The following is a 27,500-nucleotide window of genomic DNA, read 5'->3' on the forward strand; positions in this document are numbered from 1 at the left end:
TATCATGAAATTGTTACTAGCATTTAAATCATTCCTGCCTAGGAGGTTTATCGTAGGAATCGGCAGTGAGAACTGGTTCGCTGCGGGCTGCCCACTTCGGCAGCGAGAACTGGTTCGCTGCCGGCTGCTAGTTCGGCAGTGACAACTGTTTCGCTGCTGGCAGCCCGTTCGGCAGCGAAAACTGCATCGCCATTGGTGCCACAGTTTCGCTGCACAAGGCACAACTCGGCAGCGAATATCGATTCGCTGCAGGAGGTTCGGTTGCGGCAGCGAAACATAATTTCACTGCGCAACACACACAATTGGCAGCGAATATCGATTCGCTGCAGGAGGTTCGGTTGCGGCAGCGAAACAGAATTTCGCTGCGCAACACACAAATCGGCAGCGAATATCAATTCCCTGCAGGAGGTTCAGTTGCGGCAGCGAAACAGAATTTCGCTGCGCAACACACAAATCGGCAGCGAATATCAATTCGCTGCAGGAGGTTCCGTTGCGGCAGCGAAACAGAATTTCGCTGCGCAACACACAATTCGGCAGCGAATATCAATTCGCTGCAGGAGGTTCCGTTGCGGCAGCGAAACAGAATTTCGCTGTGCACCACACAACTCGGAACCATCAATTTCAGCACATAGTTCTTCAACAAAATTCCAGCAATAACATCACAGCAGAACACATTAAATTCCAGCACTAACATCACAGCAGAACACATTAAATTCCAGCAAGAACATCATAGCAGAACACATTAAATTCCAGCACTAACATCACAGCAGAACACATTAAATTCCAGCAAGAACATCACAGCAGAACACATTAATTGCAGCAACAATCATCACAACAAAACACATTAATTCCAGCAGCAACATCACAACAGAACACATTTAATTTAAGCACCAACATCACAGCAGAACACATTCATTCCAGCAGAACACACACACATGCATGCTGGCCTACCCCGTAGTAAAAGCCAGCTTCTACCATAATTGTTAGATGTTCTGAAATTGACTTTATTTCACTTCTGTTTGCTAGATCTCCTAGTTAATTTCAGTTTCCCCCATAGTTGGCTTAGGTCTTAGATCAATTTTTCTTAGGGTTTTTCTTCTTCATTTTCGTTTTTGATCTTAAGGGGGAGAGGAAAGGGAGTTCCATGACCCATACCTTCTGATTTTAACCAAGTTTGAGGAAGGTTTGACACTATTATTTTCTCTTCAGCTGCTGGTTCTCCTCCTTCTTCTTCCTCTCACGTTTTCCAGCTCTCTTTTTCCTCTCCTCTATGCAGCTGCCCACTCCTCTCTCAAGGTCTCATCTCTCCCTCACAAGCTCACAAGACACTCTACTAGTTTGATTCACGTTTTTGATGTGAAAGGGGAAGGGAAGAATGACATGCAGCTGCTGGTTTGGGAAGAAGATGGGTCATTCTCTCTCCCCTCTTTGTATTTATAGTACCCATCAAATGAATTGGGTTGTTTGGGGGTGGGTTTAGGTGTGTCCTTATCCTTGTTTGGTTTATCTAAAACCAGTTTTACCCCTCCCTCCCAGTTGTGCGTCACTGTTGATTGAGAAATCGGCAGCCGAAAACTGCGTCGCTGCCCATTTCTGCATCGGCAGCGAAATCTGCGTCGCTGCCGATTTCTGCATCGGCAGCGAAAACTGCGTCGCTGCTGATTTCAGCATCGCCAGCGAAATCTGCGTCGCTGCCCAATCCAGAATCGGCAGCGAAAACTGCGTCGCTGCCGACTTCTGCATCGGCAGCGAAATCTGCGTCACTGCCGATTTCTGCATCGGCAGCGAAAACTGCGTCGCTGCCCAATCCAGAATCGGCAGCGCAAACTGCGTCGCTGCCGACTTCTGCATCGGCAGCGAAATCTGCGTCGCTGCCGATTTCTTCATCGCCAGCGAAAACTGCATTCATCACCATCTTTCTCTCTCTCTTTCTCTTTAAATATATATATATATATATATATATATATATATATAATATATATATATATATATATATATATATATAGACATATATATATTTTCGTTTGGGTGTTTACAGTCCGTGTTTCAAGACGGGATGAATGGGGAGCCCACAGGCCGATGCCGGGAGCGAGCGCTGCATGTGCCGGGGCACGCTGCAGTCCACGATCGCGACGGCGGCGTCTCCACGGGCGTTTCAAAGGCCCGGGCTTGGGCCGCCACCGCGATCCGCATCGGTCCACGCCCTGAGCCGATCGGCGGACCGGCCGTAACCGTTCCACATCCGACCGGGGCGCATCGCCGGCCCCCATCCACTTCCCTCCCGACAATTTCAAGCACTCTTTGACTCTCTTTTCAAAGTCCTTTTCATCTTTCCCTCGCGGTACTTGTTTGCTATCGGTCTCTCGCCCGTATTTAGCCCTTGGACGAAATTTACCGCTCGATTGGGCTGCAATTCCCAAACAAACCCGACTCGCAGACAGCGCCTCGTGGTGCGGCAGGGTCCAGCCACGACGGGGCTCTCACCCTCTCCGGCGCCCCTTTCCAGGGGACTTGGGCCTGGTCCGCCGCTGAGGACGCTTCTCCAGACTACAATTCGGACGCTGCAGGTGCCAGATTCTCAAGCTGGGCATTTCCCGGTTCGCTCGCCGTTACTAGGGGAATCCTTGTAAGTTTCTTTTCCTCCGCTTCTTTATATGCTTAAACTCAGCGAGTAGTCCCGCCTGACCTGGGGTCGCAACGAGAGAATCCTAGAAATTCGATGCCCGAGGGTCCAGGAGATCCCGGGGGCGACAGGCGCGCGCACGACCGTGTCCGAGGGTGTAAGAACCCGGCTTCCCAAGCCCAAAACACAGTAAATTTTTTTTTTTATATATATATATGCATTCAATCCACATGGTGCCAGCAATCAATGGATCTAAATCCTCACATCATCAAAATACAATCCATCCAATCAACATTTCATTTCAAAGTGAAGCTTACACAAACACATAATATTAAGGTTGCTTGATTTGAAATTCATATTAAAAATATATACATAAACATGAGTTTGCAGTCTTATCCTACTAATAGTCATCACAATTTTAAACAAAAAGGATCTAATAAAAGTTATACATTCAGTACATTGATCCCTACAAAATACATTGTGATTTAAAATACATCTACATAATTCCTTGCAAAAGTAGGTTCCCGTGTATCGGGTTTCCTAGGCATCTCGTTGGTGTGAAGTCCCTGCAGCAGTACAAACATTTAAGAGAATGCAAATGCTTAATAATAATAAGAATGGTAACTAATAGTTTGGCAATCAGGTAAAGCATTAACAATTATAATTTCTTCATGTATTTGCTGACTATAACAACAAGTAGTACATATAGATACACAAGTTTTCGGATGCCATTCGCCAAAACTAGTCTTTCATTTGTGTCAGCCATCCATCCGGATTCCATGATGAAAGTTGCGTCGCTGGCCGATCCCGGAGAATCGGGCAGCAGAACTGCATTGCTGCGATCAAGGCATCGGCAGCGAAAACTGTCGCTGCCGATCCAGAATCGGCAGCGGAATCTGCATCGCTGCCGATTTCAGTATCGGCAGCGCAATCTGCGTGGCTGCCGATTTCTGTATCGGCAGCGAAAACTGGGTCGCTGCCGATTTCTGTATCGGCAGTGAATACAGTGTCGCTGCCGATCCAGAATCGGCAGCGGAAACTGCGCCGCTGCCGATCCCGCATTGGCAGCGCAATCTGCGTCGCTGCCGATTTCTGTATCGGCACCGAAAACTGCGTCGCTGCCGATTTCTGTATCGGCAGCGAAAAATGGTCAGCTGCCTGCGATCTGTATCGGCAGGAATACAGTGTCGCTGCCGATCCAGAAATCGGCAGTAGAAACTGCGTCGCTGTCGATTTCTGCATCGGCAGTGGAGTCCCTCTTTTATCCCGGCCATCCATCCGTTTGGATGCCATTAGCCGAAGCTAATCCGTCCTTCATCCCGACCATCCATTCGGTCGCCATTAGCCAAAGCTAGTCATTCTTGTCCGACCATCCGTTTGGACGCCATTAGCCGAAGCCCTAATCAATCCTTCATCCCGGCCATCCGTTGGAGATGCCATTAGCCGAAGCTAATCAATCTTTCATCCCGGCCATCCGGGTCGGACGCCATTACCGAAGCTAATTCACTCTTTTGTCCCGGCCATCCCATTCGGATGCCATTAGCCCAGAAGCTTATCAATCTTTAATCATCATTTAAGCGTATACAACAATCTAATATTGGTTCTAACAATATATGATAGTACTCAAGTTAAAATATTTTCAAGATTCAACGTAAGAAAAAGGAAGGTGCACAGTCACCTACCTGCTCCACCTGTGGGTCGCTCCTGACTTGATGATGGTCCAATCCCGACCGCACCACCTAAGACATCAATGGTTCACAAATCAACACAGTTGTATTTTATTTTATTTTTTAATCATATTCATCAATCACACTTATTCAAAGAGTTCAATATTCAAGTGTTCCATATTCTACACCATCATATCAAATGAAATTGTTACTAGCATTTAAATCATTCCTGCCTAGGAGGTTTATCCGTAGGAATCGGCAGAGAACTGGTTCGCTTTGCGGGCTTGCCCACTTCGGCAAGCGAGAACTGGTTCGCTTGCCGGCTGCTAGTTCTCACGAAAACTGTTTCGCTGCTGGCAGCCCGTTCGGCAGCGAAAACTGCATCGCTATTGGTGCCACAGTTTCGCTGCACAAGGCACAACTCGGGCAGCGAATATCGATTCGCTGCAGGAAGGTTCGGTGCCGGCAGCGAACATAATTTCGCTGCGCAACACCACATTCAGGCAGCGAATATCGATTCGCTGCAGGAGGTTCGTGTTGCGGCCAGCGAAACATAATTTCGCTGCGCAACACAACAAATCGGCAGCGAAATATCGATTCGCTGCAGGAAGTTCGGTTGCGGCAGCGAAACAGAATTTCCCGCTGCGCAACACACAAATCCGGGCAGCGAATATCAATTCCCTGCAGGAGGTTCGGTTGCCGGCAGCGAAACAGAATTTCGCTGCGCAACACACAAAATCAGGCAGCGAATATCAATTCGCTGCAGGAGGTTCCGTTGCGGCAGCGAAACAGAATTTCGCTGCGCAACACACAAAAATCGGCAGCGAATTATCAATTCGCTGCATGAGATTCAGTTTGCGGCAGCGAAACAGAATTTCGCTGTGCACCACACAACTCGAACCATCAATTTCAGCACATAGTTCTTCAACAAAATTCCAGCAATAACATCACAGCAGAACACATTAAATTCCAGCACTAACATCACAGCAGAACACATTAAATTCCAGCAAGAACATCATAGCAGAACACATTAAATTCCAGCACTAACATCACAGCAGAACACATTAAATTCCAGCAAAGAACATCACAGCAGAACACATTAATTGCACAACAACATCACAACAAAACAAACATTAATTCCAGCAGCAACATCACAACAGAACAATTTAATTTAAGCACAACATCACAGCAGAACACATTCATTCCAGCAGAAACACACACACATGCATGCTGGCCTACCCCGTAGTAAAAGCCAGCTTCTACCATAATTGTTTAGATGTTCTGAAATTGACTTTATTTCACTTCTGTTTGCTAGATCTCCTAGTTAATTTCAGTTTCCCCCATAGTTGGCTTAGGTCTTAGAATCAATTTTTTCTTAGGGTTTTTCTTCTTCATTTTCTTTTTTGATCTTAAGGGGGAGAGGAAAGGGAGTTCCATGACCGCATACCTTCTGATTTTAACCAAGTTTGAGGAAGGTTTGACACTATTATTTTCTCTTCAGCTGCTGGTTCTCCTCCTTCTTCTTCCTCTCACGTTTTCCAGCTCTCTTTTTCCTCTCCTCTATGCAGCTGCCCACTCCTCTCTCAACTCATCTCTCCCTCACAAGCCTCACAAGACACTCTACTAGTTTGATTCACGTTTTTGATGTGAAAGGGAAGGGAAGAATGACATGCAGCTGCTGGTTTGGGAAGAAGATGGGTCATTCTCTCTCCCCTCTTTGTATTTATAGTACCCATCAAATGAATTGGGTTGTTTGGGGGTGGGTTTAGGTGTGTCCTTATCCTTGTTTGGTTTATCTAAAACCAGTTTTACCCCTCCCTCCCAGTTGTGCTGTCACTGTTGATGAGAAATCGGCAGCCGAAAACTGCGTCGCTGCCCATTTCTGCATCGGCAGCGAAATCTGCGTCGCTGCCGATTTCTGCATCGGCAGCGAAAACTGCGTCGCTGCTGATTTCAGCATCGCCAGCGAAAATCTGCGTCGCTGCCCAATCCAGAATCGGCAGCGAAAACTGCGTCGCTGCGACTTCTGCATCGGCAGCGAAATCTTCAGCGTCGCTGCCGATTTCTGCATCGGCAGCGAAAAACTGCGTCGCTTGCCCAATCCAGAATCGGCAGCGCAAACTGCGTCGCTGCGACTTCTGCATCGACAGCGAAATCTGCGTCGCTGCCGAATTTCTTCATCGCCAGCGAAAACTGCATTCATCACCCATCTTTCTCTCTCTCTTCTCTTTAAATATATATATATATATATAATATAATATATATATATATATATATAGACATATATATATTTTCGTTTGGGTGTTTACAGTCCGTGTTTCAAGACGGGATGAATGGGGAGCCCACAGGCCGATGCCCGGAGCGTGCATGTGCCGGCGCACGCGTGACGGCGCACGCTGCAGTCCACGATCGCGACGGCGGCGTCTCCACGGGCGTTTCAAAGGCCCGGGCTTGGGCCGCCACCGCGATCCGCATCGGTCCACGCCCTGAGCCGATCGGCGGACCGGCCGTAACCGTTCCACATCCGACCGGGGCGCATCGCTGGCCCCCATCCACTTCCCTCCCGACAATTTCAAGCACTCTTTGACTCTCTTTTCAAAGTCCTTTTCATCTTTCCCTCGCGGTACTTGTTTGCTATCGGTCTCTCGCCCGTATTTAGCCTTGGACGAAATTTACCGCTCGATTGGGGCTGCATTCCCAAACAACCCGACTCGCAGACAGCGCCTCGTGGTGCGGCAGGGTCCAGCCACGACGGGGGCTCCTCACCCTCCCGGCGCCCCTTTCCAGGGGACTTGGGCCTGGTCCGCCGCTGAGGACGCTTCTCCAGACTACAATTCGGACGCTGCAGGTGCCAGATTCTCAAGCTGGGCATTTCCCGGTTCGCTCGCCGTTACTAGGGGAATCCTTGTAAGTTTCTTTTCCTCCGCTTCTTTATATGCTTAAACTCAGCGAGTAGTCCCGCCTGAACCTGGGGTCGCAACGAGGAGAATCCTAGAAATTCGATGCCGAGGGTGCCAGGAGATCCCGGGGGCGACAGGCGCGCGCGCACCGACCGTGTCCGAGGGTGTAAGAACCCGCTTCCCAAGCCCAAAACACAAGTAAATTTTTTTTTTTTATATATATATATGCATTCAATCCACGTGGTGCCAGCAATCAATGGATCTAAATCCTCACATCATCAAAATACAATTCATCCAATCAACATTTCATTTCAAAGTGAAGCTTACACAAACACATAATATTAAGGTTGCTTGATTTGAAATTCATATTAAAATATATACATAAAACATGAGTTTGCAGTCTTATCCTACTAATAGTCATCACAATTTTAAACAAAAAGGATCTAATAAAGTTTAACATTCAGTACATTGATCCCTACACAAATACATTGTGATTTAAAAATACATCTACATAATTCCTTGCAAAAGTAGGTTCCCGTGTATCGGGTTTCCCTAGGCATCTCGTTGGTGTGAAGTCCCTGCAGCAGTACAAACATTTAAGAGAATGCAAATGCTTAATAATAATAAGAATGGTAACTAATAGTTTGGCAATCAGGTAAAGCATTAACAATTATAATTTCTTCATGTATTTGCTATAACAACAAGTAGTACATATAGATACACAAGTTTTCGGATGCCATTCGCCAAAACTAGTCTTTCATTTGTGTCAGCCATCCATCCGGATTCCATGATGAAAGTTGCGTCGCTGCCGATCCCAGAATCGGCAGCAGAAACTGCATTGCTGCCGATCAAGGAATCGGCAGCGAAAACTGTCGCTGCCGATCCAGAATCGGCAGCGGAATCTGCATCGCTGCCGATTTCAGTATCGGCAGCGCAATCTGCGTGGCTGCCGATTTCTGTATCAGCAGCGAAAACTGGGTCGCTGCCGATTTCTGTATCGGCAGTGAATACAGTGTCGCTGCCGATCCAGAATCGGCAGCGGAAACTGCGTCGCTGCCGATCCCGAATCGGCAGCGCAATCTGCGTCGCTGCCGATTTCTGTATCGGCAGCGAAAAATGGGTCGCTGCCGATCTGTATCGGCAGTGAATACAGTGTCGCTGCCGATCCAGAATCGGCAGTAGAAACTGCATCGCTGTCGATTTCTGCATCGGCAGTGGAGTCCCTCTTTTATCCCGGCCATCCATCCGTTTGGATGCCATTAGCCGAAGCTAATCAGTCCTTCATCCCGACCATCCATTCGGTCGCCATTAGCCAAAGCTAATCATTCTTTGTCCCGACCATCCGTTTGGACGCCATTAGCCGAAGCTAATCAATCCTTCATCTCGGCCATCCATTTAGACGCAATTAGCAAAAGCTAATCATTCTTTGTCCCGGGCATCCGTTGGGATGCCATTAGCCGAAGCTAATCAATCTTTCATCCCGGCCATTCGTTCGGACGCCATTAGCCGAAGCTAATCACTCTTTTGTCCCGGCCATCCATTCGGATGCCATTAGCCGAAGCTTATCAATCTTTAATCATCATTTAAGCGTACAACAATCTAATATTGGTTCTAACAATATGATAGTACTCAAGTTAAAATATTTCAAGATTCAACGTAAGAAAAAGGAAGGTGCAAGTCACCTACCTGCTCCACCTGTGGGTCGCTCCTGACTTGATGATGGTCCAATCCTGACCTCACCACCTAAGACATCAATGGTCACAAATCAACACAGTTGTATTTATTTTATTTTTTAATCATATTCATCATCACACTTATTTCAAGAGTTCATATTCAAGTGTTCCATATTCTACACCATCATATCATGAAATTGTTACTAGCATTTAAATCATTCCTGCCTAGGAGGTTTATCGTAGGAATCGGCAGCGAGAACTGGTTCGCTGCGGGCTGCCCACTTCGGCAGCGAGAACTGGTTCGCTGCAGGCTGCTAGTTCGGCAGCGACAACTGTTTCGCTGCTGGCAGCCCGTTCGGCAGCGAAAACTGCATCGCTGTTGGTGCCACAGTTTCGCTGCACAACGCACAACTCGGCAGCGAATATCAATTCGCTGCAGGAAGTTCAGTTTCAGCAGCGAAACAGAATTTCGCTGCACAACACACAATTCGGCAGCGAATATCGATTCGCTGCAGGAGGTTCGGTTGCGGCAGCAAAACAGAATTTCACTACGCAACACACAATTCGGTAGCGAATATCAATTCGCTGCAGGAGGTTCAGTTTGGGCAGCGAAACAGAATTTTGCTGCGTAACACACAATTTGGCAGCGAATATCAATTCGCTGCAGGAGGTTCAGTTTCGGCAGCGAAACAGAATTTTGCTGCGTAACACAATTTGGCAGCGAATATCAATTCGCTGCAGGAGGTTCAGTCGCGGCAGCGAAACATAATTTCGCTGCACAATACACAATCGGCAGCGAATATCGATTCGCTGCAGGAGGTTCGGTTGCGGCAGCGAAACAGAATTTCGCTGCAGGAGGTTCCGTTGCGGCAGCGAAACAGAATTTCGCTGCGCAATACACAAATCGGCAGCGAATATCGATTCGCTGCAGGAGGTTCCGTTGCGGCAGCGAAGCAGAATTTCGCTGCAGGAGGTTCCGTTGCGGCAGCGAAACAGAATTTCGCTGCGCAATACACAAATCGGCAGCGAATATCGATTCGCTGCAGGAGGTTCGGTTGCGGCAGCAAAACATAATTTCGCTGCGCAACACACAAATCGGAACCATCAATTTCAGCATATAGTTCTTCAACAAAAATTCCAGCAACAACATCACAACAGAACACATTAAATTTCAGCAACAACATCACAACAAAACGCATTAATTTCAGCAACAATAATCACAGCAAAACCCATTAATTTCAGCAACAATCATCACAGCAGAACATATTAATTCCAGCAGCAACATCACAGCAGAACACATTGATTTCAGCAACAATCATCACAGAAAAACACATTAATTCCAGTAGCAACATCACAGCAGAAAGCATTAAATTTCAGCAGAACACACACACACATACATGCTGGCATACCCCATAGTTAAAGCCAGCCTTCTACCATAATTGTTAGATGTTCTGAAATTGACTTTATTTCACTTATGTTTGCTAGTTCTCCTAGTTAATTTCAGTTTCCCTCATAGCTAGCTTAGGTCTTAGATCAATTTTTCTTAGGGTTTTTCTTCTTCATTTTCGTTTTTGATCTTAAGGGGGAGAGGAAAGGGAGTTTGATGACCCATACCTCCTGAATTTAACTAAGTTTGAGGAAGGTTTGACACTATTCTTTTATCTTCAGCTGCTGGTTCTCCTCCTTCTTCTTCCTCTCACCTTTTCCAGCTCTCTTTTTCCTCTCCTCTATGCAGCTGCCCACTCCTCTCTCAAGATCTCATCTTTCCCTCACAAGCTCACAAGGTAATCTCTACTAGTTTGATTCACGTTTCTGTTGTGAAAGGGGAAGGGAAGAATGCATGCAGCTGCTGGTTTGGGAAGAAGATGGATCATTCTCTCTCCCCTCTTTGTATTTATACTACCCATCAAATGAAATGGGTTGTTTGGGGGTTGGTTTAGGTGTATCCTTATCCTTGTTTGGTTTATCTAAAACCAGTTTTACCCCTCCCTCCCAGCTCTGCGTCACTGCTGATTGAGAAATCGGCAGCGAAAACTGCATCGCTGCCGATTGCTGCATCGGCAGCGAAAACTGCGTCGCTGCCGATTGCTGCATCGACAGCGAAACTGCGCTGCAGTCAAATCCAGAATGGGCAGCGAAAACTGCGTCGCTGCCGATTTCTGCATCGGCAGCGAAAACTGCATTCATCATCATCTCTCTCTCTCTCTCTCTAAATATATATATTTTCGTTTGGGTGTTTACAGAGGGTCTCTCAACCACCGCTCGTCGTGGCGATCGTCGCCGAGGACTCGATTTGGGCCAACCACGAGCGGAGCGCGCGGAGACCAGTATCCGCCCCGCCCTCGCGAACCGAGGGGAGAGGGGGCGACGATGCGTGACGCCTAGGCAGACGTGCCCTCGACCAGGAGGCCTCGGGCGCAACTTGCGTTCAAAGACTCGATGGTTCACGGGATTCTGCAATTCACACCAAGTATCGCATTTCGCTACGTTCTTCATCGATGCGAGAGCCGAGATATCCGTTGCCGAGAGTCATTTAGATTATCACCAGAAGAAGGCGCGCCCCCGACGCCGAGGCTACGGGGGCGCGCTCCTAGTACTCAATTTCCTTGGTGCTTCTCGCGCCGGGGTTCGTTTGCGAGCCATGCAGGGCGCAGACGCGTCCCTCCACGGCCCGCGAGGACGCGAGGGGCGGGTGCCCCCGAGCCCAGCTTGTCATGCCACGGGTTCGTGGGTCGTTCTGCTAGGCAGGTTTCGACAATGATCCTTCCGCAGGTTCACCTACGGAAACCTTGTTACGACTTCTCCTTCCTCTAAATGATAAGGTTCAATGGACTTCTCGCGACGTCGCCGGCGGCGAACCGCCCACGTCACCGGCGATCCGAACACTTCACCGGACCATTCAATTGGTAGGAGCGACGGCGGTGTGTACAAAGGGCAGGGACGTAGTCAAACGCGAGTTTGATGACTCGCGGCTTACTAGGAATTCCTCGTTGAAGACCAACAATTGCAATGATCTATCCCCATCACGATGAAATTTCAAAGATTACTCGGGCCTGTCGGCCAAGGCTATAGACTCGTTTGAATACATCAGTGTAGCGCGCGGCGGCCCCAGAACATCTAAGGGCATCACAGACCTGTTATTGCCTCAAACTTCCTTGGTCTGGAAGGCCATAGTCCCTCTAAGAAGCTGGCTGCAGAGGGTCACCTCCGCATAGCTAGTTAGCAGGTTGAGGTCTCGTTCGTTAACGGAATTAACCAGACAAATCGCTCCACCAACTAAGAACGGCCATGCACCACCACCCATAGAATCAAGAAAGTGCAATCATCATCCGATTAGGGACTCCCCTCCTGTTACTGGCGATTAGGGATTGCTTTCTTTGGTTCCATTGATTAATTACCCATCCGTTCCTCCATCACCGATCCTAATTACTCCCCTTCTCCGTTCCCCCCCCTTTTTTCCGTTGGCCCCCATTTCCATTTCCATTTCCATTTCCCCCCCTTTTTCATTCATCATTTCCCGTGCCCATTCTTGTAAATGGCGAAGAACAAGAGAAGAGTCGCCGTCGCCCGCAGACAAGATCCTGCTCACTTTGTTGACCCCAATGCTCATGAAGTTGATGGAGACGGTCAAGTTGGCCCTGCTTTTGAAGCTGAAGATGGTTCTTGTCCCCTTGGTCCAGCCCTTCCACCATGCGTGACAGTGATGGGGACGGTTCAGTGGTCCAGGTGGCTGCTGATTTTGAAGCTGTCACCGTTCCTTGCCCCCTTGGAACACCTCCTTCTACCATGCGGGTCCAGCTCTGTGATGGAGATGGTTCAGAGGCACAGGGCCATGTTGCTATTGCTCCTTCTACCCATGTAGTGGGTCATCCCCAAGCAATGAAGGTTGCTCCCGGTCACAAGCTTTTGGAAGTGGTCCCGGTGGAAGACTGCACAACCGGTTCTGATGAGGAGATCCTTGGTGAGGAGCAGCTGGACCTAAACTTTTCGGATGATGATTGTGACTCCCCTCAAGGGACTGAAATTATCCCTGCTCCAATCGTGTCTCCCCCGGGAATTATTTCAAAGACAGTTCCTTCCTTGCCACAGCGTGAGATGCTCAGGCTCCAAACACTGGCAGACAAGTGCCAGTTCCCCCTCTGGTTCAGGTAACCCCTATCCCTGGCCCCAACTCTAGCAAATGGCGTGACATTCTCTTTTCCAATAGAATCACTCCTTCCTGCACCAGCTTCATAATTATGCACTTAATCACTTATCTAAATCTTGTGCTATTTCCCATGATGACATATGTCTAAGTTTGAGGTTTGGAATTATTGTGCTGTGGGTTATATTTCTGGTAAAAGTACTGGCTTTAAAGCCCTCAATAGCATTATTGCTAATGTCTGGAAAACTGAAGCCACTCTCACCATACATGAGACGGGCTGGCTGATTTATCGTTTTCAAGTCAGAGGAGGACAAGCTTGCTGTGAATTCGGGGAGGTCCCTATCTGTGTATGGTCGGCCCCTTGTTCTCAGGCCTATGACAAAGTTTTTTGATTTCTCTTGTGAAGAGATGTCACGGGTGCCAGTCTGGGTAAAATTTCCTAGTCTTCCACTGTGTTGCTGGTCCCCTATCTGCCTCTCCAAGATTGCCAGCGTTATTGGCAAGCCAATACAGTGTGACCAGCTTACCTCAAACCTCTCTCGCAATGTCTTACGCTAGAGTGTTGGTGGAAATTGACCTGCTGGAGGAGTTGCGTCACACACAGTGGAGATAGCTCTACCAGATGGTCCTACTTTGCACCAGAAGGTGGTCTTATGAGACTCTCCCCAAGTACTGCAATTTTTTGCCATGTTCTTGGTCACTCCCGCCTTCTTCTGTTCCAAGGCTGCTGCCTCAACCAACAAGGTTCCTTGCTCCCAACCTCAGTCTCAGGATGATGTGGATAGGGAGAATGTCTTTAACAGATTGGGGCCCCAAACTTCACTAGTGTCCTCTCCCCCACCTATGCATGGTCAGCCCCACGGCAATATCAATCAAATGGATGCTGTGTCCTCTCCCCCACCCATGCATGGCCAGCCCCACGGCAATATCCATCAACAGAATGCTGTGTCCTCTCCCCCACCCTTGCATGGTCAGCCCCACGGCAATATCCATCAACAGGCTGTGTCCTCTCCCCCACCCTTGCATGGTCAGCCCCACGGCAATATCCATCAACAGGCTGTGTCCTCTCCCCCACCTTTGCATGGTCAGCCACACGGCAATTTTAATCAACAAGACGCTGAGGACATATTCACGCCAGAGGGTGCACTTGACAATTCAACTGGTTGGATTAAGGTGGATTCTCGCAAGGCTAGCAAGCTGCGCAAGGGAAAGGAAGTAGTTGGTTCTGGCCGGGTGCCTCATTCTCCACCCACCCCTCCTGCTTCCATGAGTACAGGTCAGCACCCTCCTCTTTCTCCTAGACCAAATTTGTTGAGTGCAATCCCTTGTGATGGACATGCACAGGACCGTCCCCCTACTGCTCCATTGAAAATTCCTTGCGAAGGGGAGGATCACAGCACAACTCCTGCTCTGGGTCAGAACCCATTAAGTGTAATCCATTGTGATGGACGCCCCCCTACTGCCCCATTGATAACTCCTAGTGAAGGGACGGATCACAACACAGCACCTGCTCCGGGGATTGCTATAGGAGCTGGGAACCTTGTGAATGTTTATCCAGTTGAAGTAGCTGATCAGTGTGGAGTCAGAACTCGTAACCAAAAGCAGCGTGGTCGAGGCGGAAGGGTACTCCCTTCCACTGCTCACCCATGATAATCTATAGCTGGAATGTCAGGGGACTGAACAATCCCCTGAAGCAACATGAGGTAGTTAGCCTCATGAAGAAGAACAAGCTTGATGTTTGTGGTTTGCTGGAAACCAAAATGCTCCCGGCCAGGATTGCCTCCATGCATGCACGTAGGTTGAAGCTTTGGAAGTATCTCTCCAATGCTGAATCAGCCCACACGGCTAGGATTCTTCTCTTTTGGAAGCCTGATACAGTGCATGTTACTTTGCTTGCCTCCTCTGCGCAAGCCATTCACGTTTCCATCTCTTGCTTAATCTCCCACGTAAGCTTTAAGGCTACGTTTGTATATGGCTTCAATTCCATCACAGCTAGGCGTCCTCTTTGGGAGGATCTAAGGAGCTGGAATTCCAGCCATCCATGGCTGATTCTTGGAGACTTCAACTCCTTACTTTCCTCCTCCGACAAGCACAATGGTGAGGCAATCTCCTCTTATGAAGTTTCAGATTTTAATGGCTGCTGTCTTGATATTGGCCTTCGGGATGTTAACTATACGGGTTGTCACTACACTTGGTCAAATGGTACTGTTTGGAGCAAGCTGGATAGAGTTTTAATTAATCCCTTCTGGCCCTCTTTGCATCGGTCTACTCATGTGCACTTTGAAACTCCAGGGGCTTTTTCAGATCATTCTCCTGCTGCAGTGAGGCTGGATCCGTATGTGCAGGGGAGGCGAAGCTTCAAATTCTTCAATATGTGGGCTGCTCATGATCAGTTTATGGGAGTGGTTTCTTCTTGTTGGTCTTCCTCGATTTATGGCACCCCGATGTATATTCTTTGTCGCAAACTCAAGCTCCTGAAGGGTCCCTTGAAAGAGCTTAACCGGCTTCATTTTAGCCATATTTCGGAGAGGGTTTCTCGGCTTGAGTCGCAGCTCGACCAGCTCCAAACTGTGTTTCAGCAAGATAGGGATAACCCGTTGTTGTTGGAGCAGGACAAGCTCCTTCGCTCCAAACTTTCTTCCCTGAAGTATGCGGAGAACCAGTTCTTTAGGCAGAAAATTAAAATGTCAATTCCTTAAGGACAGTGACAGGGGGTCTAAGTTTTTCCATGCTCTCATGGGTCACAACCACCGGAGGAGCTTCATTCCTGCCACCACATGCAGCAATGGTCGGACTACTACCTCTCTTAAGGAAGTTGGGGATGCATTTGTGGCTTACTATCAGCAGCTGTTGGGCACCCCGAAGCCTACCACCCCCATTGACAGTGACATAATTCAGCGTGGTCCACGCCTCCCTTCCCACCTCCAGGATGCCCTTTTAGCCCCGGTTGCTCATGTTGAAATTCGGCGAGTTGTCTTCAGTATTGCCAATGAAAAAGCGCCTGGCCCAGACGGGTATTCCTCCTTCTTCTTCAAGCAAGCCTGGCCTATAGTTGGGGGGGACTTCTGCGCTGCCATCCAAGATTTTTTTCACACTGGCCGGCTGCTCAAACAAGTGAGCCACTCCACCATTGCATTGGTTCCCAAATCCGGGAATGTATCCTCCCCCGCTGATTTCAGGCCTATCTCCTGTTGTAATGTAATTTACAAAGTGTTGTCCAAGATCCTAGCTAGTCGGTTTGCTCAAGTTCTTCATGAAAATGGTCAGCCCCATGCAGAATGCGTTCTTGGGTGGGAGATATATGAGTGACAATATAAATCTGGTTCAGGAATTGCTCCGCCAATATTGCAGGAAACGTTCTTCTCCCCGTTGTTTGCTGAAAGTGGACTTCAAGAAGGCCTTTGATTCAGTGCAATGGGATTTCTTGGAAAGTCTTCTCTGCCACCTTGGTTTCCCTGCTCATTTTGTTGTGCTTGTTATGCAGTGCATTTCCTCGGCATCTTACTCAGTAGCTGTAAATGGAGATCTTCATGGGTTTTTTTCGGGACAGTGTGGGGTTCGTCAAGGAGACCCCTTGTCTCCGTATATGTTCATCTGTTGTATGGAATATTTTTCAAGGATGCTCTCTCTAGCTTCTCAGCAGGAGGGGTTTCGGTATCATCCCAAATGTGCAGCTCAGGGCATCACCCACCTTGCATTTGCAGATGATGTCCTTCTTCTTGCGCGGGGGGACCTCTCATCAGTCTCTTGTATTATGCAGCAGCTTGCTACCTTTGGCCAGACCTCAGGGTTGCACATTAACCCCCAGAAATCGTTCATTTTCTTTGGGGGAGTCAGTTCTGTGCAGAAGCTTGCTATTCTTTCAGCCTCCGGCTTCAGCGAAGGGCAGTTTCCTTTTACATACCTTGGAGTCCCACTTAGCCCGCACAGGCTGCTTGCTAGCCAATTCACCCCGCTGTTCGTCCGGCTGAATTATTGCCACTTCTTGGGTTGTTGTCCCCGGCTTGTCTTGCATCATTGGTTTAGTGCTGTTTCTCCCTCGGTCGGCTGATAAGGCTGAGTGTGTTTGGCTTTTATGATGGCTTTCCTGCATGGAGGATGTTCATGCTTTGAGCCAATTGGTTTTTGGGAGCTCATTCCTTTTTCTGTTTTCAGCTTGTATTTTGCTGAGTTTCAGTTTCTGTTTCATTGGGGAAGTTTTCCCTAAGTGTTCCTTTGTACATTTTCTGTACTCTGCTGGTTCCCAGCCTGTATTGCAAGCTTGCCTTGCTCTTTTTGATATAATATACTTCTTACATTTTATCAAAAAAAAAGAAAGTGCAATGGGATTTCTTGGAAAGTCTTCTCTGCCACCTTGGTTTCCCTGCTCATTTTGTTGTGCTTGTTATGCAGTGCATTTCCTCGGCATCTTACTCAGTAGCTGTAAATGGAGATCTTCATGGGTTTTTTTCGGGACAGTGTGGGGTTCGTCAAGGAGACCCCTTGTCTCCGTATATGTTCATCTGTTGTATGGAATATTTTTCAAGGATGCTCTCTCTAGCTTCTCAGCAGGAGGGGTTTCGGTATCATCCCAAATGTGCAGCTCAGGGCATCACCCACCTTGCATTTGCAGATGATGTCCTTCTTCTTGCGCGGGGGGACCTCTCATCAGTCTCTTGTATTATGCAGCAGCTTGCTACCTTTGGCCAGACCTCAGGGTTGCACATTAACCCCCAGAAATCGTTCATTTTCTTTGGGGGAGTCAGTTCTGTGCAGAAGCTTGCTATTCTTTCAGCCTCCGGCTTCAGCGAAGGGCAGTTTCCTTTTACATACCTTGGAGTCCCACTTAGCCCGCACAGGCTGCTTGCTAGCCAATTCACCCCGCTTCTGCAAGACCTGCACTCGTCAATCCAAGGCTGGATGGGTAGATATCTTACTTATGCAGGAAGATTGGAGCTCCTCCGATCGGTTTTATTTGGGAAGGTCCAGTTCTGGTTAAATATCTTTCCTGTCCCTGCTAGTGTGTTGAAACAAATTATCAGTATTTGCAGGAATTTCCTCTGGACTGGCGATGCCTGCCGGGGTTCCTCCGCCATTGTCGCCTGGAAGAATGTCTGTTTCCCTACAAATGAGGGTGGTCTGGGTTTGTTTGATCTCCAAGCCCGTAATCGTAGTTTTCTTAGCAAGCAGCTATGGAATATTCATCTTAAATCGGACTCGGTTTGGATTCGTTGGATTCACCATTTTTATTTGAGCAGTGACTCCGTCTGGTCGGTCCAGGCGCATCACTCCTCGTCCCCCTTGTGGAAAGCCATCATCACGGTTAGGGAGGTCATCTCTCAACATTGTGGGGGCTCAGAGGTGGAGAGTGTCTCTATGATGAGAAACTGGTCTAATTCTACAGGTCCTTTTCTTGCCCATGCATATGATTTCTTCAGGCCGTCTGGTCCAACGGTCCCATGGGGACGGGTTGTCTGGGAGCGGTGGTCGCTTCCAAAATACAGCTTTATATTATGGCTGGCGACCCTGGGCAAGCTTAAAACTCGAGACAGGTTGTGGTTCATCCCGTCTGATCCCTCCTGTGCCTTCTGTAGGTGTGAAGCCGAGTCCCATGCTCATTTGTTCTTCGCATGTAACTGGACGGGCAGGTTGTGGGACAGGATAAAAGATTGGCTTCACATTGGCAGGAGGATGTCGTCCATCTCCAGTGCAATTCGGGGGCTATATCCCAAGAGGTCTAATCTTGTCTCACGGATGCGTAGGGTGTCCTTGGGTATCACTGTATATCTTATCTGGGAAGAAAGAAACAAGCGGATTTTTGATGCCAAATCCAGAGAAGTTGAAGCCATGTTCAGGAGGTTCCAAATTTTGTTTTATACCGTGTTTTATTTCCATGATAAGGACCGCCTCCAGTTGTTTCCGATTCAATAGCTCCTCGCGGGGTTGTTGGGTTCTGGTTGAAGTAGTCCACTGGGATCACTAGGAAGAGGCAGAATTATTTTTGCTCATTTTCCCGTGGCTGGTTTGGGAGTTGCTGCTGCATGGGAATTGCACGGGTGGGTCCAAGCGAGTTTTTCATTGAAAAATTTTGTTAAGGGTTCATCTGGCGAGTGCATGGTTCATGCAAACATGGATTTAATCTGGATGGGTGTGAGGATCTGATTGGCCTCCCTTGTTATGATGAAGGCCTTTGCTTTCTTCATTGTGATGATGCAACTTCGCTGTCTATATGGTCGGCAGGCTAAAGAATTAATATGTTAGGCTTGTTCTTGGGTGGGTGTCTTTGTCATACTGCTCCCGCGGGGTCCCTGCATGGATTCATTCAAGGTTGGCTGCGTTCTTTTGGCTGCTTCTCATGGCTGGTCCTGTGATGGGTGGCTGTCTTCGATTGGTTGGATAGCCTCCGGGTGGCTCTTCAATTCTTTTTGCAGTACATTGCAGTGCATTTGGCTCATTGGCCGGTTTGTTCCTGCTCCAATAGCTGCAGGCGGTCTCGGTGCTGGGTTGCCATTGGTTTCTAGGCAGCTATCTCATTTATGACTGCAATCCTTTAATTGCTTTTCTCTTGCTGCAATGTTCTCTCCCAATTGGTCCTCCCTTAGCTTCGCCTATCTTCTTGGTGGCTCCCTCCACGTTGAAAATTGTTTGCCGTGGGATTGCTGCTGGATCCATTGGCTTGGAAATTTCTTAGCTTGCGTGCATGTATTCCTGCCGTGCATGGGTTCTTACATGGCGTCCCTGCTAATGTGTTGCTGGTTGGCTGTTCGTCCGGCTGAATTATTGCCACTTCTTGGGTTGTTGTCCCCGGCTTGTCTTGCATCATTGGTTTAGTGCTGTTTCTCCCTCGGTCGGCTGATAAGGCTGAGTGTGTTTGGCTTTTATGATGGCTTTCCTGCATGGAGGATGTTCATGCTTTGAGCCAATTGGTTTTTGGGAGCTCATTCCTTTTTCTGTTTTCAGCTTGTATTTTGCTGATTTTCAGTTTCTGTTTCATTGGGGAAGTTTTCCCTAAGTGTTCCTTTGTACATTTTCTGTACTCTGCTGGTTCCCAGCCTGTATTGCAAGCTTGCCTTGCTCTTTTTGATATAATATACTTCTTACATTTTATCAAAAAAAAAAGAAAGAGCACCCATTTCAGCCACATATCTGAAAGAGTTGCTAGAGCTGAGGCATCACTAGAGAATCACCAAATTGCTCTTCATGATGACAGGGACAATTTACACCTATTGGAGCATGATAAGCAGTTACGGTTGACACTAATGAATCTTAAATCATTGGAGAAAATGTTCTTCTCGCAGAAACTTAAGTGCAACTTTTTCAAAGACAGTGACAGAGGCACAAGCTTTTTTCATGCACTAATGAATCAGAAAAACAGACGGAATTATATTCCTGCTATTCACTGTAGTGATGGCACCCTGACTACATCAGAGGCTGAAATGGGTGAAGAATTCGTCGGAATAGACGTGAGGTAGTCTTGTATTTGATCCTCAAATTGCCACAAGTCAGTATCTTTCTCCCATGAAACCTCCTGATTTTTCCTCCATTTTACCAAGAATTCTGTCCGCCGATTCTTTCTATGTTGGCCAAGTCGACGATGGTCCATGATCTTGACGATCCCATCATCAAATTGCTTGTGAATGGTAGGAGGAGCTCGTTGTGACTTGCTTCTTTTTGGATCCTCGTTGTCTTCATGAAAAGGCCGTAAGTAACTTACGTGAAATGTCGGATGAAGTTTCAGCCGTTCGGGCAGCTTCAACCTATAGGCCACAGCGCCTACCTTTTCGATGACTTCGAACGGTCCATCGTACCTTGGCACCAACCCTCGGTGCTTCGTTGTTCCCACAATTTTCTTCCAAATCTGCGGAGTTAACTTGAGCAACACCTTGTCACCCACACTGAATTCCAGCAATCTCCGCTTTTGGTTGGCATATTTGAGCATTCGTTTCCTTGCCTTACGCAAGCTATCTTGTGCTTGCTCAAATAGCTCCTACCGCTCCATCACAAACCTGTATGCTGCTGGACTCTTCCCACCCGTTATCTGCACTGCAATCTCCGCAGGAGTTTGGGGTTGAGCTCCCAACACTAGCTCAAACGGACTTGCTTCCGTTGCCAAGGATTTTTGAAGATTATAGCAAAACTGCGCACTATCAAGCAACTCCAACCAGTTTCGTTGCATCGTCGTCACGTAGTGTCTCAAATACTCCTCAAGCAAAGCATTTATCCTTTCTGTCTGCCCATCAGTTTGCAGATGGTTGGCAGTTGAAAACTTCAACCTTGTTCCCATCATGTTGAACAATGCTGTCCAGAATCGGCCTGTGAATCACACATCGCGATCGCTCACAATATCTGAAGGTACTCCAAAGTACTTCACCACGTTGCGGTAGAATAATTCTACGGCCACTTCGGCTGTACACACCGTCGGGGCAGCGACAAACACCGCATACTTGGTGAATCTGTCCACAACAACCATGATCGTGTTCATGCCATCCACCTTTGGAAAACCAACAATAAAATCCATTGAAACTGACACCCAAGGCTTCTCTAGAATGGGCAGCGGCTGTAACAAGCCTGCCTCTCGTTGCCGCAAAGTCTTGTCTTGTTGACACACTAGACAAGTCCTTACGTAAAGTTCTACATCATCTTCCATCTTCGGCCAATAGTAAGTCTGCGACAAGAGAGCAACCATCCTTTCCCTTCCCAGATGTCCAGCCCATTGCGGATCATGAGTCTCCGTCATTAAGTATTTTCGCAGCTCTCCCTTAGGCACAAAGATTCGACCCCCCTTTGCATAGAGTAGGTCCTGCTCCAACCAATACCTCCGTATTGTTCCTTCTCGTACAAGCTCAACCATTTTCTTGTACGCTGCATCCTCCATAGCAGCTTTGCGAAGTCGATCCAGCATATCCGACTCCACCTGAACAATAGCAAGGACAGTAGCCATTACCTCGCGTCTGCTGAGTGCATCCGCAACCTGATTGTGGCTCCCTGGTTTGTGCTCCCATACGAAGTCATATTCGGCCAAGAATTCCTGCCACCGAGCTTGTCGTTGCGACAATTTCTTTTGCGTCTTGAAGAATGTATTTGCAACATTGTCGGTCTTGACAATAAATTTCGGCCCCAGCAGATATACTCTCCATATGCCAAGGCAGTGCACCACTGCCGTCATTTCCTTCTCGTGGGTCGAGTAATTCCGCTCCGCATCGCTTAGCTTCCTACTCTCGAAAGCAATCGGATGCCCCTCTTGTACGAGCACTCCACCAATAGCCCTATCCGAAGCATCAGTATGCACTTCAAATGGCTTCTCAAAATCAGGCAGCCCCAAGACTGGAGCTGACGCTACCGCTGTCTTTAGCTTCTCAAAAGCTTGTTGGCAGTCGACTGTCCATGCCCAATTCCGGTCCTTCTTGAGAAGATCTGAGAGAGGAGTTGTCTTCTTGCTATATCCCTCAATGAACCGTCGATAGTAGTTTGCAAGCCCCAAAAAGGATCTCAATTCCGGGACTGATTTTGGTGCTGTCCATTCAACGATGGCTTGGATCTTCCATGGATCCATCTTCACCTGTCCTTCTCCAATTAAATGGCCTAAGAACATAATTTTCGATCTTGCAAACTCACATTTTTCTCTCTTTACATACAGTTCATGTTCTCTCAATCTACTTAGGACTTTAGAAAGATGAGTTACATGTTCTTCAATTCCTCTACTATAGATTACAATGTCATCTAAGTAGACTACAACAAAATTGTCCAAGAAATCATACAACACATCATTCATTAAATTACAAAACGTTGCTGGAGCATTTGTTAAACCGAAAGGCATAACTAGAAACTCGTATGATCCATACCTCGTCACACACGTAGTCTTATGCTCATCTCCGTCAGCAACTCTCACTTGCCAATACCTCGATCGCAAGTCCAACTTCGTAAAGATCGAAGCGCCACACAATCTGTCCATCAAATCCTGAATCAAAGGAACAGGGTATTTGTTTTTGATGGTTACCTTGTTTAGTGCTCGGTAGTCCACACACATGCGAAGGCTCCCATCCGCCTTCTTTTGGAACAAAACCAGAGCACCATATGGAGCCTTGGAAGGTCGAATAAATCCTGACTCGATCAGCTCTTCCAATTGCTTCCTTAATTCAGCCAATTCTCTTGGCGACATTTGGTAAGGAGCTTGAGATGGTGGCTTTGTCCCCGGCACCAGCTCAATTCGATGGTCGATGGCCCTCCTAGGCGGGAGTTTCTTTGGTAGCTGAGGCGGCATCACATCTTCGAATTGCTGTAGCATGCTAGCAATCTCTTTCGGCACCTCCCCACAATAGTCGGCTTGACATAACACACGCATGGGATTGACATGCGTAACCATCCCCTCTTCTTCGTCGCTATTCCCAGCCCGAATAGCATTCAGCTTCTCCCTCTTTGGGCATTCTCTCGCAAAGTGAGGTCCGTCGCAAATAAAACAAGTAAGGTTGGGCTTAGTACCATTACCTGGTGTACTCGTAAATTTGGCCTTGCCCTTCTCCGCGGCAGTAGCCTTTCCTACAACCCCACCGAACTTCTTCTTTGGTCTTTCCTCCTTGCTCTTTCCCTTCGATTTGAAGGAGGCTGATTTGTAGCCCTCTCTCATAGGAGCTTTATAATCCACCAAGTTGTCCGCGACAGCAATAGCAGAAGACAAAGAACCCTAATTCTCTGTCACCCATCACCACCATGGTAGGTGTCACAGGGTTAATTTTTCGCCTCGCAAATAAACCCGTGCGGCAGCCTAGTCCCGCTAGACTCAGCCTTGCCTCACCCTTTCACTCGTGTTTTCCTACGACTAAGTGTTTCGCTCACACAAAGAGGTTCTCCCAAGTACCCTCGTCGTAGACAAAGAATAAACACAAGCAAACACACCAAGCTTTTACAAGAATCCCTCTCAACCTTTATTTATCTCATCAACAAAGGAAATACACAAAATTGGTGTGTGCTATGCACAAATTCGCATGCTACACAACAGAGGCTTGGCAGCCTATTTATAGCCAAAGGTGAGCTTCCATTCTCACCTAACACCCCCAATTTCGGGGCATAGTGGAGCACTACCTTCCCCCATGATTCCCATTCACATGGCCTAATGGAGTATCATCCCCACCATTATCTTTAGTGGGTTGGTGAAGCACTTTCTTCACCAACTTTCGGTCCCCCCCACCCATGTTCTACCTGCCCTCATGGCAGTCCCATTTGTCTGCCTTGCTATGTCAGCTGCTGACTTAGAATGTCCATCATCTAAGCCCCATGTCCATGCCAAGTCACCAGCTCAAAGACTCGCATGCACCCTTGCACGCTGCCTGCCGAATTCGTTTCTGCCGCAGTCCATCGCTGCCGAATTCCTAGGCAATGTGCCTTCGTTGGCGCGCCCCGCGCCTAGACCGCTAACAGTAGGCCTCTATCCTACCATCGAAAGTTGATAGGGCAGAAATTTGAATGATGCGTCGCGAGCACGATGGCCGTGCGATCCGTCGAGTTATCATGAATCATCAGAGCAACGGGCAGAGCCCGCGTCGACCTTTTATCTAATAAATGCGTCCCTTCCAGAAGTCGGGGTTTGTTGCACGTATTAGCTCTAGAATTACTACGGTTATCCGAGTAGCAAATACCATCAAACAAACTATAATTGATTTAATGAGCCATTCGCAGTTTCACAGTCTGAATTAGTTCATACTTGCACATGCATGGCTTAATCTTTGAGACAAGCATATGACTACTGGCAGGATCAACCAGGTAGCATTCCTTGGCGACACCACGACCCGCACGATCCCCGACGCCGATGAGACGAGGGGCCGAGACGGGCGAGGAAGTCGTTCTTATCGAGCACGAGCGACTCGAACGGGACGGTCGCAGAGGCGGAGGCCCCCGCGCCGGCATCGCGTTCCGCATCCGAAAGCACGAGCGATCGCGCGTGGGCCAGTTCGGCGGGATTCCGCTCGACTGGAACACGGGCGCCGCTGCTAGGTTCGCCCCGCGCCCCCGGGGAGGCGCGCGGCGGAGAGGGACAGCTTCACATTCAAATTCCACCGAAGTGGGTACGCAGCACAGGAACCCCGCCTCGCCGCAAGGCACCCAGGGCCTTGGGCTGAGAGTGATGGGGGCAGCAGGCCGACAGTTCGGTGCACAAGCACGGAGCCTACCGACACGGACAGCCCAATTACCGCTCATGCGACTCTGCGTACACGCGACAACAATCCCGACGAGCGAACCACGGCCATGAGGGCAAGTGGAAACACCCGAGAGAGATCGTGCCCGCACCGCTGGACGCGAAAGGATCTCGAAGGGACAAGCAACACGCCGCTGGGGGATGCGAAGGATCTCGAAGGACAGGCAACAGGCCGCGGGGGATCTCAAAGGGACACGCAACAAGCCGCGGCGGATCTCGAAGGGACAGGCCGCGGGGGGGAGCAACAGGGACAGTCATTCGGGGGGCCATCTGCCTCAGCTCGGAAGACGGAGGCCAGGCCTCGGCAGCGGGCACATCGCGCAGGAGCTTGGGGATGGCGAGGAGAGCCAGCACCTTGGCACGAGCGCGGCAATTGAATGCAGCACGCCCACGCGGTAGAGCTCTCCTCCCAATCCCCAAGCTCGGCGGTCCGCACCAGACACGTCGGCCAGGCCTCCAGCTTGCGAGCACGGGCAGCGGCCACCGCTGCCGTGACGTCGGGCCAAGCCGTGGGGCGCGTTGGGGCTGCCTATTGGTTGGCACGAGCGCTGGCAACAGAGTGCGTGCGCGCCCGCGTCGCGGATAAGCAGCCCCAACGCGCCCAACGGCTTGGAGCGGGTCACGGGCAGGGATTCCGGCCACCGCCACCGGGACATCGCGGCAAGCTGAGAGGCGCGCAGCAGCTGCCAGCACCTTGGCACGAGCGCGGCTTGTTAAGGCCCCACGCCCACGCCGCGGATAAGCAGCCCCAACGCGCCCAACAGCTTGAAGCGGGTCCCGGGGACGGTGGAAGGAATCGTGACGTCGCGCCAAGCCGTTGGGCGCGTTGGGGCTGCCTATTGGTTGGCACGAGCGCTGGCAACAGAGTGCGGGCGCGCCCGCATCGCGGATAAGCAGCCCCAACGCGCCCAACGGCTTGGAGCGGGTCACAGGGACGGTGGCCGGAATCGGGACGTCGCCGGCCGGAAAACGGGTCATCGATGGCGGCATTACTTCTGGCCATGAGGCCCCCCACGTTAGTCCAAGTGTAGCAGCAGCTCGCAAATCCCCCGCGGCAGGCCTATGGGCGCCAGCCAGCGCGCCCCATGGCCAGTCAGGGGGCACCCCCCTAAAGAGCTATAAGTGTTATTGCAGCTCTGGCAGGGGTAGACACTACTAGGTCCCAGCTGTCACCCCCCCTCTAAAAAATTCATTTCTTGGTATTTTGAGCTGAAATTTTGCACATAGGTTGGCAAAAATCCAATCCACGTTTATAAATTTTCCCAGATTTTTTCGAGGTCGGGAAGTGTTTTTTTTTATTTTCCTACCATTAAAAATCAAGGAAATACGCAAAAATAGGAACCGGCCCGGAATGACCCCAAATTCGGCTGGCAGCCTCACAAAAAATATGGCTGATTTTACTGGATTGATTTCATGTGGAAAGCACGACGTTTTCTAGGCGGAATGCGGGAAAACCAGCAGCGCGCATGCCGCGGCCAGCGACGTCGGGCTGGCCCCAGCAGCGCCTAGCCTCTCCCGCGCGGGGGCAGGCAAGAGCGCAGGGGGCCCGAAGGCAGCCCCCCCGCGAGCAAGATAGCAAGCCAGCAGGGGCTGTCCCCGCGTCAGCCCCCGTTGCCGTGAGCCTACCCCCTAGACGAATTTTTCCTGCCTGGCCTGGCCAGCCCAGCGTCCAGCCCGTGTTCGTCAACAAATCTGCGCTGCTGATTTTCCGCGACGGGCACAAATCTGCGCTGTCGACTTTCCCCGACGGGCCTCCAGCGGCACAAATCCGCGCTGCCGATTTTTCCCACTGTGGGCATTGCTGCCCCAGCGTGTGCCTAGCCTCTCCCGCGCGGGGGGCAGGCAAGAGCGCAAATCCCCCGCGCCCCATGGCCAGTCGGGGGGCACCCCCCTAAAGAGCTATAAGTGTTATTGCAACTCTGGCAGGGGTAGACGCTACTAGGTCCCAGCTGTCACCCCCCCTCTAAAAAATTCATTTCTTGGTATTTTGAGCTGAAATTTTGCACATAGGTTGGCAAAAATCCAATCCACCTCCAGAAATAATCCCGGAATTTTTCGTGGTCGGGAAGTATTTTTTTTATTTTCCTACCATTAAAAATCAAGGAAATACGCAAAAATAGGAACCGGCCCGGAATGACCCAAATTCGGCTGGCAGCCTCACAAAAATATGGCTGATTTTACTGGATTGATTTCATGTGGAAAGCACGACGTTTTCTTGGCGGGATGCGGGAAAACCACCAACTCGCATGCCGCGGCCACCGGAGGTGCCCCGGGAAAACTCTTGCTTTCACGGTCTTCGCCTCCCCTCACCACCATGGCAGGCC

General features: G+C 49.2%; 1 protein-coding gene, 1 long non-coding RNA gene, 1 other non-coding gene and 1 pseudogene across 3 annotated transcripts; all 4 read right to left on the minus strand.

The window, feature by feature from the left end:
* LOC118033568 (28S ribosomal RNA) overlaps positions 1–2,695 on the minus strand; it is a 6,933-nt pseudogene extending 4,238 nt beyond the window's left edge.
* Positions 2,696–2,958: 263 nt separating this feature from the next.
* Positions 2,959–11,021, minus strand: LOC140954523 (uncharacterized). Its single transcript, XR_012167880.1, has 3 exons — positions 10,478–11,021; positions 4,306–4,362; positions 2,959–3,189 (listed from the first exon to the last, which is right to left on the minus strand). It is a non-coding gene; the product is annotated as an uncharacterized lncRNA (long non-coding RNA).
* LOC140954522 (uncharacterized) lies at positions 6,655–7,036 on the minus strand. Its single transcript, XM_073404409.1, has one exon. The coding sequence runs from the start codon at positions 6,827–6,829 to the stop codon at positions 6,728–6,730; it is 102 nt and encodes a 33-aa protein (XP_073260510.1). The 5' UTR covers positions 6,830–7,036; the 3' UTR covers positions 6,655–6,727.
* Positions 11,022–11,238: 217 nt separating the features above from the next.
* LOC118033569 (5.8S ribosomal RNA) lies at positions 11,239–11,394 on the minus strand. Its single transcript, XR_004684882.1, has one exon. It is a non-coding gene; the product is annotated as a 5.8S ribosomal RNA (ribosomal RNA).
* Between the last annotated feature and the right edge of the window lie 16,106 nt (positions 11,395–27,500).

The sequence above is a fragment of the Populus alba genome, chromosome 14 (assembly GCF_005239225.2).
Source record: "Populus alba chromosome 14, ASM523922v2, whole genome shotgun sequence".
Taxonomy (NCBI): domain Eukaryota; kingdom Viridiplantae; phylum Streptophyta; class Magnoliopsida; order Malpighiales; family Salicaceae; genus Populus; species Populus alba.

What these genes read in the sequence shown, in the direction of transcription:
- LOC140954522 (XM_073404409.1), bottom strand. Translation starts at nt 6,829, where the DNA reads ATGCGCCCCGGTCGGATGTGGAACGGTTACGGCCGGTCCGCCGATCGG.